This window comes from Camarhynchus parvulus, chromosome 20 (genome assembly GCF_901933205.1).
Source record: "Camarhynchus parvulus chromosome 20, STF_HiC, whole genome shotgun sequence".
NCBI classification, from domain to species: domain Eukaryota; kingdom Metazoa; phylum Chordata; class Aves; order Passeriformes; family Thraupidae; genus Camarhynchus; species Camarhynchus parvulus.
Genome location: NC_044590.1, coordinates 11,040,841 through 11,055,466, shown reverse-complemented (window position 1 = coordinate 11,055,466; position 14,626 = coordinate 11,040,841). Strand labels below are relative to the sequence as shown.

Below are 14,626 nucleotides of genomic sequence, written 5' to 3'. Positions count from 1 at the left end.
GTGTCTCAACATGTATCCCACAATCCCCATGAACTGAAATTCTTTGGCTAAACAGAAAGAGGTGAGAATTACAGGAGCAGTAGCAAAGATTTTTCTCAAAAGGGAGGGTGGTGGTGACTGTCAAGTGTTCTGTACATCTGATAGGGGCCAGGCACATATGGAAATTCAAAGATTAAAAAAAAAAAATCTAAATGCATCCTTTGCATTTGTATGGACAACACAGGGAACTTTAAAAAATCCTGCATGTGGTTTCTATGTATGGTAAAGGAATTTTGATGTAATTTATACAGTTAATTTTGGCAACTCTGCACATCAGAAGAAAACCCAATTTTCATTGGCTTCAGCTTGAAAGTGGAGGAAAATGTAGGTCAGCTCTGACTCAAGTTGAACTAGTTCCTCTCAATATTTTCCTTCTGCCCCCAGGTGAAGTGTGTTCGATACTGGCCAGATGACACAGAAGTCTATGGAGATATTAAAGTCACATTAATTGAGACAGAGCCACTGGCAGAGTATGTCATACGTACCTTCACTGTCCAAAAGGTAAGGAGGTCTTCAGGCAGCTGAGATTGTGACACACCTCATTTGTGTCCAGAAACTCTGGGAAACACATCCAGAACGCTCTTGGAGGTGGGAGCTGTGCTATTTGGACAGGCTTCACTTCAGCAAACTCAGTTTTTGACAGGGATTCCATTTTTGGACAAATGATTTTACAGGAACATCTTGATGCAGCCACGAAAGTAGAATCCACAGTGCATAAAGTTTAACTGCATCCAAAAGGCAGCAGATAGCTGATGGTATGCCAGGAATAATAACTGCCTTGTTTCACAGTGGCAAATGGCAGAGGAAAAAAGGTACCACTTAAACTGGATGCCAGATAAGGTCCCCTTTCATCAGAAATTAGAATATAATAAGAGCAAGACTATAAAAGCTATCCCCAAACCAGCAGGATTTGGAGGATTTTTTTACTTGTAATTAGAAATTGGAAGTCTAAGTGTCAGAGTATTCCAGGTCTGTCCAAATTACTTTCCAAACACTCAGTAAGTGGTTTTAAAGCTTTTCCAAAATTCCTGCTCAATGAACTTCAGCCACACTGGGAATATTGTTTCAGTTTTCTGATACATCAACTCCATATTTCATTAAATCATTGAAAAACTTGGTGAGAAATGCTAATGCCAAAATCTGACAGGCTAGAGGAGCTGGCTAGAGGAGCTGCTGGATTCCACCCACAATTCCTGTACAATAAAACACAGGTGACTCAGGGTTGTGGGTTACCCTTTGCAGGGCAGATAAATATGTGATTTTCACATACCAACAACTTGCTCCCTCCAAAAAAGATGGTTTTGGGTACCAACTCCTGCCCTTTTCACTGCCAGCAGCATCTCAAACTGCGAATTTTTGGCAGGAGGTGGCAGAAAATCTGCTGTTACCTGGGGCGTGCCCGCTCTGGACATGTTCATTTCCCAGGCTCTTGCTTCAATGAGTCAAAGAGGATTTAAGAGTGAATTTTTGGTGGTTTATGGCTGTGGGTAAACACAGCCATGGATTGCTAGGGCTGAGGTCACCCTGATGAGGTGGGTATGAGCTCTGAGGCCACAGGTTGGAACTGGAAGCCTGGACCCACCTTTCCAGCCCTCAGGTGAGCATTACCCACTTCAGTGGGAACTGGAATTTGGCTGAAAATGTTTTTTAGAGTGAACAGCAGCTTGGGACACGTTTGCACGCATAGCGAGAGCTCAGTGCTTGTTATCCCTCTGCACGAGGGAAGGCAGCACGGAGCAGAATATGCTGATTGGAGTCTGATGGGAGAGAAATAGAGGCTGTGTTGTCTCCTCAGAAAGGCTACCATGAGATCCGAGAGATTCGGCAGTTCCACTTCACCAGCTGGCCGGACCACGGCGTGCCCTGCTACGCCACGGGGCTGCTGGGCTTCGTGCGCCAGGTGAAGTTCCTCAACCCCCCCGAGGCAGGACCCATCGTGGTGCACTGCAGGTAGGCCTGAAATAAACACGGGCAGGAGACCTTTCTCCTTTTTAATGCCGTTATAAACAGTGATCAGCTCGGATGGGGAGAACCGACGGGTCCGCGCTCACGCCGCCGCTGCTCCCAGGAGTGACTCGGAGGAGGAGAAAAATGCAGCTTTGTCTGCTGGTCTGTGGGCAGGGCTGGGGGTTCTGTCCTCACGAGAGCACCAGGACATTCCCGTAATATCATAGTAGGAAAGAATATTCATTTCAACCACATACCAAAAAGACAAAAGAGACCAAAAAAAAAACCAAAAAAAACATATGAGAGAATTGCACATTTTTAAAACCCCATTTTCAGGTTAAAAGCCTGTTCTTAGTAACAAGTTTTTTTGGTGGTGGTTTTTAAAGAATTTTCCAGTTATTTTTATAAACTAGAAAAATGTTTGCTTTTTACTTTTTAAAATGGTATTTGTCAAAGACTACTCAAACAACTGGTGGGCCTCGCTGAAGCGCAGACGAACGACTCTTCTACTAGTTAAAGTCGAAAAGAGGATTTATTTATTACAGCTCTGGACACATGCAGAGGCATTTCCAAAGGCATGTGCACAGAGTCACAGGCTCCTGCTCTCTGTTTTTCCAAAAAGGTTTGATGTCAGTGTTTAAGAAGAGATGACACAGAGTCATCAGAAGGCAAAGTGGCATAAGCACGTGTCCTTACTCAGAACCACTTCTACACTGATCAATACAGGTGGATCTGATTGGTCATTTAATCAATACATTTCACCTGATTGGCTAATTTACAAGACATCCATTTATAAACAATCTTATGAGAATAACAAGAAAACAGATGTTAGGAAAGCAACACCTGCAGGTTGTTTTTAATAATTGGTTGTCATTCTTTATCTCCAGCTGCCTAAAGTCTCCCAGGCCAGTTCTGGAAAAACTTACCTACTTTTCTCACTCTCTGACCAGGTTGTCACATCCACAGTTTTACATATTCAGATGGTTTCCAGGACAGTTTCCAGGACACCTAATACACAATCATTAACTCTCCAGCTTTGTATTATAATTAGCTGAATGTTCATTAGGGCTGCATGATTGTCCTCTTTAATTGGGTTGGTGGGCTCTGAAATGGGTCAGTGGGTTCCTTGAAGAGGAAGTAAGACCTCTTCCTCATGGTAAACTCTTCACCTGTGTCAAGCTGGCAGAGCTTCTTGGCTTGCTGGTCACAGTCCAAACCTCCTCTCACCCTTAGAAGCCAGTGTTATTTATCACTTCTGCACCCTTAAAATACTTCATGTATCACCTGTCATTCCTAACTTTGTTTCAGTTATCCCCACCTGGTATCAATTAATTTCCTTGTTAAGCTCTAATCACAATGTATGATCTTTGCTAACTACATTTCTAACTTAACCCCTTGATTCATTTAAGCTCTTAATTAAAATATATCGTTTTCACTATCTTAGTTGCATTCCTAGCTCAGTCCCTTGACTCATCACCAGGAAACAAATGTTTTTCTTCCCTAAAGTGGCAGATCTGGAGCCAAGCTGGCATGAGTTGGAGATGATGGGAGTAGGTCAGAGAGGGCCTTTCTAATGTAGAAGCCCCCACAGTGATCTGTGCTCCGCTGGATGCTCATAGCAGAGTTGGGGAAATGGTGAATATCTGGGACAGCCATTCCAGCCCTCAAACCTCATGTGTCAGAACGGACAATGCCAACACTAAGGGAATTTTAAAGCAGCTTTGCTTCTCTGTACCCCCATGTGCTGCATCTCAGCTTTGTGCCAGCATTAAAGGCCTCACCTGGTCTGGTGGAAGGTGCCCCTGCCCACAGCAGGGGAGTTGGAACTACACCATCTTTAAGGTCCATCCAACACAGACCATTACACGATTTTATGTTTTTATGGTCTGAAATATTTGTCTGGCTGAGTCTGGCTGACAGCCCTTGGGCACCTTGGCTTCCTGAAAACCCAGGAGTTGGGTGAGAATCTCAGATTAAAAACTTCCACCTAGCAAAATTCCAGTGGCTTCCAGCTGGCAAATAAAAGGAGTTAAATGACTTCAAATTCTACAAAACCAGAGTTTGGGTTTGTAGCAGCAGGTATGTCTGCAGGGCTCTGGGCATGTGAGAGCTAAAGAAGATGTGGCTTGAGCACAAGGCTAGAGAGCAGAGCTGGCTGTCCCAAAACCTCACCCCTAATCCATTCTATCCACAGGGAATTGCCTCTAGTTCCCACTCTGTGTCTTGAGAAAGAGAGAAAAAATACATCACACAACTACTTTAAAAAGGAAAATCAATTAAATCTTATCTTTTCTAAGCAGTTTTGGATTGGTTGGGTGTTTTGTTTTGTTGGATTTTTTTTTTTTAGCAAGCAGTGAGTCAGTTTTATAATCAAGTAAAGCTAAGCCTGAGGAGTTGGCAGAAGAGATTTCATTTACAGCTGAGGGCCTGAGTTTGCTGCTTTGGTGCCATGGTATGGGGCTGGCCCTGGAAGGTGTCTGAACCTGACTCATTGTCGCCAAGAAAGCAAGGAGAGATTTTTCATCCTTCCCATTTTAATGAATAAATGCCATTTCCTCTACGTTATTTATCTGCTTTTGAATTTTAATGACTTGCTTGAAGTGGTAATTACCAAATTCTCCCCACTGATGCCTGGCTGGATAATATCACTGTTCGATATTTATGAAGTGCCAGGATCCTCTAAATATAGAACTGTTAAAACTATTTGTTAAAATTCTGAAAAGCTGAGAGATAAAGGGAGAGGAAATGCCACTTATTCATTAAAATTCTGCAAATGAAAAATATCTTCTCACTATTCAGCAGTTGATTAATCTGGTCCATTAATTTATGGTCATTCATATCTCCTTGCTTTCGGCTCTGGTGGAGTTTTCAGTGCAGCTGAACTTTCCCTGGTTTGAGCAGAGTTCTGCTTCCTTCAGAGTAATGTGAAGAGACTTCTCCTCTCTCCATCCTTCACACCTAAGCAGCTTGGATGATTTCCCAGAGGGGAAGGAGGACATGATGACAACAGAGTTTTGCAGGAGATGGCCCAGTTCTCACAAGCAGTGGGGAGCTCTGAACTGAAGGGTTCCAGCAGCCTCGAGCTCCTTTCTCTGTGATTTACAATCCATAACTTCAAATCACCCTCCTCAGGACCCAAACTCCTCAGGATTCCAAAGGGAAAAAAGCGTTTGAGGTAGAGGACTGAGCTCCTTTCATCATGCCCACTGGGGTAAATGTATGCATGCCTTCTAGAGAGTCCCAGGGAAGGAAATTTCTGGAATTGTGTCTGTTTGCAACCTAGAGGCTGCTCTCCTCTCTGTGATGACAGCTGTGCAGGTGACCTGACCTGTAAAACTATAATGAGCATTTTTGCAATATTTTGTTGATGTTCAATAACACAAAGCTTTTGTTTCTGCTTCCCTTTCAAGAAGTACTATTTCCCCTCATTCTCTTAAATCCTACAACAGAAAAATGAATCCTGCAGGGATCAGGAGCAGCTCCCAGGAGGAGACAGCAGTGTGTGTGCTGCTGTTACTCTCTCCTCCACAGAGCCCTGCCTCTCCAGAGCCCCTTGGTCACACAGATCCTGCTGTTTTTTTCTTTTGCAGTGCTGGGGCTGGGAGGACAGGGTGCTTTATTGCCATTGACATCATGCTGGACATGGCAGAGAACGAGGGCGTGGTGGATATATTCAACTGCGTGCGAGAGCTGCGCTCCCAAAGGGTCAATTTGGTGCAGACAGAGGTGGGTGCCAGCAGCTCTCCCTGCTCCAGGTGCTGCTTTCCTGTCAGCTTCTCTGTCCAGCAATTCATGAAGTCAACACTGGCTTGCTCTGTGCCTTGATTATGCAGAACTTTTGGTGGCCAAACATGCCCAGATTTGCACTGAATCAATTCACTGGCAGCTACTCGGGGCCTCCAAGACAGGAGGGCAAACCTTGGAGTTTAGGTCTGTGCATTGCTGATTAATTTTATTCTCATAGTACAAAAAAAGAGCTCCTGAAGCCTCTCATGACTCATTCATAGGAGCGCTGCAGGCCCCAGTAGTACCTAGTGTGTATCAATTACAAGCTAAGCAAACAAAACGTCTTTGGTTCAAGCTTTGGGTGCTGATTAAGCGAGGTGCTCCGTCACACAGTGCCTGGCAGCTGCACAGACTCCTGTGGAACTGTTATCCTGTTGCACAGGCTTTATGTGTGTCCCTTAACCCCTTCCCTTCCTGAGGGACAGGACAATAGCCTGGAACAGAGAGGGGCTGTTAACTTCGTTGGACTTCCCATATTTACTTCAGGGAAAGAGTTTTACCCAAAATACCCAGAACCCAGAAGAAACCTGTTAGATCTATACAGTTGTGCCAGAGAAGGTTGAATTGTATATTAGGAAAAGTCTCTTCATTTAAAGGGTTGTCCAGCCCTGGCACAGCTGCCCAGAGCAGTGGTGGAGTCACCATCCCTGCAAGGATCTAACAGCCATGCAGATGTGGAACTTGGGGACATGTTCAGTCGTGAATTTGGCAGTGCTGGGCTGGACTCAGTGATCTTAGAGATCTTTTCCAGCCTAAACACTTCTGTGATTCTCTACTGTTATTGGCGGTGATCATTGCCTTGTGGACAGAGAGGCTTTACACCCTCATCTCCTCCTCAGCCCACCCCCATTTTGTCCCAACATTCCTGAGTGCCAATTCTCCATTTTCCTTGTAAATCCGAAATGAACATGTGAGACCTCACATTCAGTGATGGATGAAATATGCTCACAAAGCTGTCACACAGCACACTGTGTAATTTGTCTCCACATGAAACAGAGCCAAATATGCATATTGGGCATGACTTAAGAAAAAATGAAGAGGGATATTTCATGATCTGTATTAAAAATGTGATTTTAATATTTCCTCCCCTGTGCAGGAGCAGTATGTGTTTGTCCATGATGCCATTTTGGAGGCATGTCTCTGTGGCAACACAGCCATTCCAGTCTGTGAGTTCAGATCCATATATTACAACATCAGCAGACTGGATCCACAGACCAATTCCAGCCAGATAAAAGATGAATTTCAGGTAATTTCATATGTCTCAGTCACTGCAGTTGGTGTATTGAAGGTGTTTAATCAATTTCTTTGTGTTTCTTTGTGATTTCCAGCAGGGCAAACAAGGGGGACACTGAGCCAAGGTCTGATTTCCGTTGATTTTTGTTGTTGTACTACTGGGTCAGGCAGAAATTTGTTTTTGAGCATGGACTATTCAGCCTTCAGCAAGGAAAAAATTGTCCCCATCACTCCAGTAGAGCAAGGGTACTAATTTTCACACATAATGTTGTACTTATTTTAATGAGTATTGTGTTGTTCGTTTCCTTCCATAATTTATACAGAAACATTTATGCCTCAAGGTGCCTTATTATCCATTCTTGTGGCTCATATGGTGCTTCCAAGCTTTGACAATCAACTTGTTGACAACCTTCCACACAGGAGAGAGAGGGAGCTCAGTGAGCAGTATTTTGGCTATTGCTAATTTTCAATTAGATGTGAATGAATCCCTCAGTTCACTGCAGATGTTTTGCCAGGTACCTGGTCATGAGACCCAAAATGATGGACAGCAAAACTCACAAGCTCTCCATTAGTGCTCTTTGCCCAGGGCAAGCAACAAAATAGGGGCCCCTCCTTTGTTTCCTGTCCCTGTTGCTTATCCCACCCTGGTAAATGGGCTTGGGACACTCCAGCCGTGGGCCCTGTGCAGTTGTTCCTCTCACAAAGTGGAGAATTCACCCAGAATTCTGAACACTGAACTGAGTTTTCCAGTCTTATTCCCCATGAATCTATAATTCTTTACTGTAAGGCTGGACAGACACTGGCACAGGGTGCCCAGAGCAGCTGTGGCTGCCCCTGGATCCCTGGCAGTGCCCAAGGCCACGTTGGACAGGGCTTGGAGCACCCTGGGATAGTGGAAGGTGTCCCTGCCCATGGCAGGGATAGAATAGATGGGCTTTAAAGTCTTTTCTAAACCAAAATATTCTGTGGATCTATCATTTTGAGCCAACATCGATATAGGGAAAAAAACAAGACTGTGAAGAATTTGGAGCAAGGTGAGTTTGATAGGAAAGAAAGAGACATCTACTATTTGTTGAGGCCACTCATAGTCAGAGTAAAAAGGTGGAGATTGCTTTAATTGCTTTTCCTCTCCCAGGAAAGCGTCTTTTGCAGCAAGAGCATGTCTTTTGGGATCCCCAGCCTGAGTCAGAGGCCTCTTTTCCTCCCTCTCTATGTAAAGGGAGAATGTGTGTCTTTTATCTGAAGCCTTACAGGGAATCATCGGGGTTGGTACAGTGAGATAAAGAATGTGGATCCCAACTGATGGCAGCTCAATTAAAAAAAGATCTGGTTCTATCAAGTGATAGCAGGTCTGTAAAAGTGTTTCTGGTTTGACATGAAGGAGCCAGAACTTCATCAAATGCTATTAAAAAAAAAAAAAACACTATTAAAAAACCAGCCACTGCTTGCTGGGTGTATTTTGTCATGATATGAGACAGGATTTGTCACCTCTGTGCTTGTTCTTTTGAGCTGCCAGGGGCTGGCAGCTCCTGTGGGAAGGAACTGCTCCACTGTGCTTTGCATAAGAGGTTCAGTGTCTGTCTTGTTGTAGAATCTATTTTTACAGGATTTTGGCTCAGAGCGTTCCTCAGCCCTGATTGTCTGGATTTAATGCAAAAGCTGCTATCTCTGCTGCAATCTTTAGCAACCAGTTGATATAACTATAGATCTGTGCTTGCAGTTTGTGGTATTTAGGTCCCACTGGCCCTGAGGTAAGGCTGGATGTATTTCTCATGCTCTACATGTTGTCTGGACACACAAAGCTCACTCTGGAGAGTTTTTGTAATTTGAATCAGTAGAGGAACAAGGGAGAGAGGGGAGCAGCATAAAACAGGCAGGAGTAAATCACTAGCAAGTCACCTGCCTGATTATCTGCACTGTCAGAGATCTGAGATTTCATGTTGTTTCCCCAGCCAGACTCCCTGCTTTCCATCTCCAGGCAATGCAGAACCTGAATAATTTAGAGCAACTATATTATTTCAAGATTTAAACCTTGACACATTCTTTTGTCTTGGATTGTTTGACCTTCCTCTTTCCTACATTCATAACCTCACTGTGGCAGAAGTCCAGCTCTTCATAAGTTTTTATTTTGTTTTGTTTTATTGGCCCCTAAATATTTTGTATTCTTCTGGCTGCAGAGAGTTCACTGTTGGACTCCATGGGCTTTGCTCAGGAAGGGGAGATGCAAAAGTAGAAATACAATGACATCAGACAGCCATTGATCTACCACCACTTAAGCACTGGTGCTAAGATGCATTCACTTTGATTTCTGAGTTTTGATCCTTGCTGACCAACCTGGACTGGTTTGTCAGGAGGCCTCCACAATGGGGAACACAAAAGTAAAATAGATTTAAAGAAACATAGTCTGTCAAGCTGTGAAAAAGGCAGATAACAGTCAAAGATGACAGAAAGGCCCCAGAGATTAGGTATGACTATGTAAGTGAAGCATCCTATGTGTCACTTCAAAAGGAAAGTAGCAATATATAATAAGTAATATATAAAACAAATAAACTTTTCTGTTAAAAAAACCTCAAAATGACATTTTATTTTAGGTTTTTATAAGATAAGTCAGTGGTTTGAGGAATCACCCGAGGCTCTGAACAGGCTGACCTGCTGGGTGGTCAATACTCAGGGTACACCTGCACAGGACCCACCTGAAGAGGGGAAGGAGCTTCCACCCTAAGGATGGTAGAAACAAGAGGAACTTTCACTCCATCACCAGCTCAAAGCTGCATCTTATGCCTGTGACACCTATTTCCAACCTTTAGGAATGTTATCTAGCTGCTCTGTGGGTTTAGAGCTGTAAATGTTTGGGAGGTGTATAGTGCTTTCAGTTTTTGCTGGAGCTAACAATGTTTGGGAGAGTTCCTCAGGACAACCTGCAAAACACAGTGTGTTACAACAGCAACAAGCTCCTTAGTGCTTCTTCCTTTTTATCTCTGGGATGCCAAATGTTCTGAAGCCGAGTAAGACAGAGTCCCCAGGCAGGTGCAAAGGAGAGCCCTTTATTGCAAAAACCAGGCCTTTTTAAGCAGTTACCCTGTAATCAGTTACATCCCATTTAAGCACAACAAATGTAATTCAACCAACCACCATAAACCATGAAGTGAGCATGTGATGGTTCTATAACTTGTTTTTCTACCTCTAATTCAGCTGAGTCACTTTCCCATAGCACTTGCTGCTTAGCTGAAGTAGCAGGCCTGAGGCACGAATTTATAAGGTTAGCAAGGCCCTTGTTTTATGTTTTTACCTGTATGCAACAGCCAAAGCTCTGCTACTCTTGAGTCCCTTTAAAGCAAACATGTTGTGCATATGGCAGCAACTGACAGAACCAGAGCACACAGTCTCAAGCTGCACCAAAGGAAATAGAGGTTGGATATTAGGAAAAAGTTTTTTACAGAAAGGGTGATAAAGTTCTGGAATGGCTGCCCAGGGAGGTGGTGCAGTCACCATCCCTGGGTGTGTTTAACATTTTCTCGGGGATGTTCTCAGGGCTTTTGCTGGTCAGAGTGACCCTGAGATATGTTAGAAAGTCTCTTTTCCCAGCCCGGTGGTCAAAGAAGTCAGAACTCTTCAGTTCCCGTTCTCAAGGTTGTTTATTGTTTCTTATCTATAAAATTCTTTCTCCTGACCTGCCGAGGTCCATCCAGCAGGTCAGACAGAGGCACTCTGCCTCCCCTGGAGTGGTGTGGTCTTTTTATACTAAAATCTACGTGTACATTATTTACCATTACTTCCCAATACCTATCACCTATGTTAGACAGTGAGCTTCTACTCTAAACCAATCTAAAAGTGCCAACATCACCCAGAAGATGGAGGCCAAGAAGAAGAAGAAGAAGGAGAAAGGTTGGACACACCCAGTTTCCTCCATCTTGCCCTGAGCCTTCATTCTAAAAACCCAAAAAAATCTATTTTTCACCCTGTGATAAATTCACTATTATTCTCCTTAAACTCTTTTGACTTCTAATTCTTCATATAAAGGTCGGTAATTGTTTTTCCATGGGTCAAGATCAAGGTCACAGGGGTCTTGGGCTCTGTGCCAAGGTCTCTGAGCCCCCTGGGCAGGGGATTGAGTCCTCCAGGGCAGTCAGAGGAATTTCCTGGGTTCCAACAGGATGTGGCACTGGGTACCAGGGTTTAGTTGAGGTGTTGGGGCTGGGTTTGGCTCGATGATCTTGGAGGTCTCTTTCAAGGTGATCATTCTGTGACTCTTGGAAGTGAACTGCAAGGCACTCAGGCTGTTTGTGTCCTTGTTTCCCTTCTCCCTGCCCTGCCCAGACGCTGAACATCGTGACGCCGCGGGTGCGGCCGGAGGACTGCAGCATCGGGCTGCTGCCGCGCAACCACGACAAGAACCGCTGCATGGACGTGCTGCCCCTGGACCGCTGCCTGCCCTTCCTCATCTCCGTGGATGGCGAGTCCAGCAACTACATCAATGCTGCACTCATGGATGTAAGCACTGCTCTGGCACACCCAGCACAGCCTGCCATGGGTTTATTCCCTCTCATGATGGTCTTTAGGTCTCGGGGCTTCTGCTGGTCAGAGAATTAGAAAGTCTCTTTCCCCAGCCTGGCACTCAAAGAAGGAGTCAGAACTCTTCAGTTCTCGTTCTCAAGGTTGTTTATTGTATACTATCTATAAAATTCTTTTTCCTGTCCAGCCAAGTCCATTCAGCAAGTCAGACAGAAGCACACTGATGCCCTCATGGCAGTGTTATCTTTTTATACTAAAAACTACATGTACAATATTTACCATAACTTCCCAATACCTATCACCTATGTTAGACAGTGAGCTTCTACTCTAAACCAATCCAGAAGTGCCACCATCACAGCAGAAGATGGAGGCCAAGAACAAGGAGAAAGGCTGGACACGTCCAGATTCCTCCATATTGCCTCTTGAATCCCCATTCTAAAAACCCCAAAAAATCTATTTTTCACCCCATGCCAGACTAACTATTTTTCTACTTAGACTTTTGTGTCTTGCAGATCTTCATATAAGTTTGGTAATTTTTTCCATGGGTCAAAATCAAAGTCACAGGTGTCCTGGGCTCTGTGCCAGGGTCTCTGAGCCCCCGGGCAGGGGTTTGGGCAATCCAGGACAGCCAGAGGGATATCCTGAATTCTGACATTCTGGGAGAATGGATCTAAACAAAAAAAACTTATTTAGCTTTAATTTCTGAGTCTGGTATCTCCAAATCGGGCAAAGCACAGGAATTTTCTCTTTGTCACCAAAATGTGTCCTCCAGAGTATGATTATCCCAGGGAAGTGGTCACAGCACCAGCCTGACAGAGTTCAAGAGGCTTTCAGACAATATTTTTGGGCACTTGGGGATGGTGCTGTGCAGGGCCAGGAGTTGGGCTCCATGATCCTTGAGGGTCCATTCCAATCCAGCAAATTCTGCTACATGCTGTTATTCTGTGATCACACACCCTAGTGCTGCACCAAATTGGTAGAAAATTTTTGGCAAAGGCATCCCTCATTGTGCAGCTGAGGCTGGATCACAGAAAGGTAGATGCACAAAAAGTGGAGGGACAGCTGTTCCCATACATTGCTTTTGTATCCATTGGGAAGAGAAATGTTTGCCAGGTCAGCTGTTTGACAAGGATAATTTGCAGTGTGGAGCAAGTGATTGATATGATCTTACTCAGTTAAGAATGTGGGAGTGCAGGGATCAAATGTGCAAAATATTTTCAGGCTAAAGGATGTGAGTTGAGCTGATGTGACTCTGTCCAAAGGCGTTTTCCCTCGCTTTGTTTATAGCCTGGAATCTCACAGCACGGGTCATTTGTGGAGGATGAATTATGTTGATGGCTTCTTTTTGCTGTGCTGCCTTTGGACACGGATGTCTTTAAAGCCACTAATTATTGCAGTTGGAGTATGTGTAAATATGATCCAGGGTGAAATGCCATCATTTTTTCCCTGGCAGAAGCAGGGTCTCTGTTTTTTAATTTTGTCTGTTCTTCAGTCTTTGGGAAACAGTGATACTGTTGCATTTAAGATATTCAGTCAAATGGTCACCGAATTTATTTTAGATTTTTTTTCAGCAAGATTGTGATGTTATCATTGCAAATATGCCTAAGGAAACTTTTTTTAAAGTGTGTTTAGTGGTTTTGCACATTTGCAGAAACACAATCCAGTCTTTGGTTTCATAGGGATTGGGAATGTGTGTACATTTCAGCCCTCATTGCCTCAAATCACATTGCAAATATTTGGATCCTTCCCCACAAAATTCCAGTGGATTAATTTTTTTTAGTACAAAGCAATTTTTCACCTGTCATTGAAATTCAGCCGCTGTGATGTTCTCTGGCTCTCCTTTATCTTTCCATAAAGGATTCAGGAACTTTTGGGGACAAAAATAATCACAGGGGAACAGCCAGAATCCTACATTTTCATAGCAGTTCTTGCTGAGGTGTGAAGTCTTGTACTGAGCAGGGACATTTAGAGGACAACCTCCATCCATCCCATATTGCCCTGAAAGGAGCAAAACTGTCCTTCTCCCTCCCCTAAAACAATGGAACATAATCCTTAGAAAATGAGACTTAAGTCACATCATGAGTCAAGTCATGAAGAAGGGATGATAGATTTGTGTTTAATCCATGGGCTTTGGAGGAAAAACATGAATTTATGTGTCCCTAACATCATCATTGCCCCATAATCCCACACATGTTCTCTTGCAGGAGTAACTCACACCTCTGTGTCACCTTCCCTCTGAAACAGGACGGTGAACCTGGTTCCTCACCTGTGGCAAGGAGCTGGGCAGGGTTTCTTTTTCTCCTAAAGGCAAACCCCACAAGCACAGATGACCTTCAGCCAGGAGTTTAGCTAGATTTGCTACTGGTACAGCATTAAAAAACACAGCAGGAACATTCTGGTGTTTAATTAAGAGATAAACCTCAATCTTTTATTTGCCACTCTGCTGCCACCACTGGTCTGGCATTTCACAACTTTTGGCCCATTGTGGTGTTTCTAGATGCAGAATGCAGAGTGGGGAAAAAGGGAAAAATCCGTTCTAGATGAAAATTTCCCAAGAAATCATTTTGTTTTCCTTCTCTGTGCATCACTTCCATTACCCTCCTCACACGTGCACAATCAGAAACCCCTTTTTCCCAGCATGGCCTGCCCAGCACTTCCACCCACATCTGCCTCACATGGAGGAGAAAAGGCAAACCCCCACGATGGGCAGCTTCATACTTCAGGATGTTATTATTTCTTCACTTTAAATCCAAAATTTTATTCCGCTGGAGGGGTTTTTTTTTTGTGCTTTTTTGTTGTTTTTTTTTTTTTTTTACCCCAGAATTAGTGTGCCTTTTGATTCAAGTCTGCTTCACAGATGTACAGCACAAAGGACTGTGCAGTTTCCAGGCTCATTTAAGCCTTGCCTGCCGTGGTTGGGAAGCGATAAAGTTTTCAGCTTGTTGCCTTTCATCCCAAACATTCATTAACTCAGCCCTGCAGAGGTTGGGAGCACAGCTCTACCCCCTCGTGCTCGGGGAGACTGAGGTCAGGGGGCCTTTTTGAGGTGAAAGAATAACAGCAGAAATTAAACGCCAATGTCACAGGCTCTGAATGCTGCTCCATAAAG

At 44.0% G+C, this 14,626-nt stretch overlaps 1 protein-coding gene across 5 annotated transcripts in view; it reads left to right on the top strand.

Moving 5' to 3' along the window:
• Positions 1–14,626, top strand: part of PTPRT (protein tyrosine phosphatase receptor type T) — a 483,857-nt gene that overhangs the window by 452,177 nt on the left and 17,054 nt on the right. For all 5 annotated transcript variants that reach the window (XM_030963017.1, XM_030963016.1, XM_030963015.1 and 2 more), the window contains 5 exons: positions 424–540; positions 1,835–1,989; positions 5,577–5,712; positions 6,869–7,018; positions 11,323–11,496. In XM_030963017.1, coding sequence (XP_030818877.1) covers positions 424–540; positions 1,835–1,989; positions 5,577–5,712; positions 6,869–7,018; positions 11,323–11,496 — 732 coding nt within the window. The remainder of the gene's footprint in view (positions 1–423; positions 541–1,834; positions 1,990–5,576; positions 5,713–6,868; positions 7,019–11,322; positions 11,497–14,626) is intronic.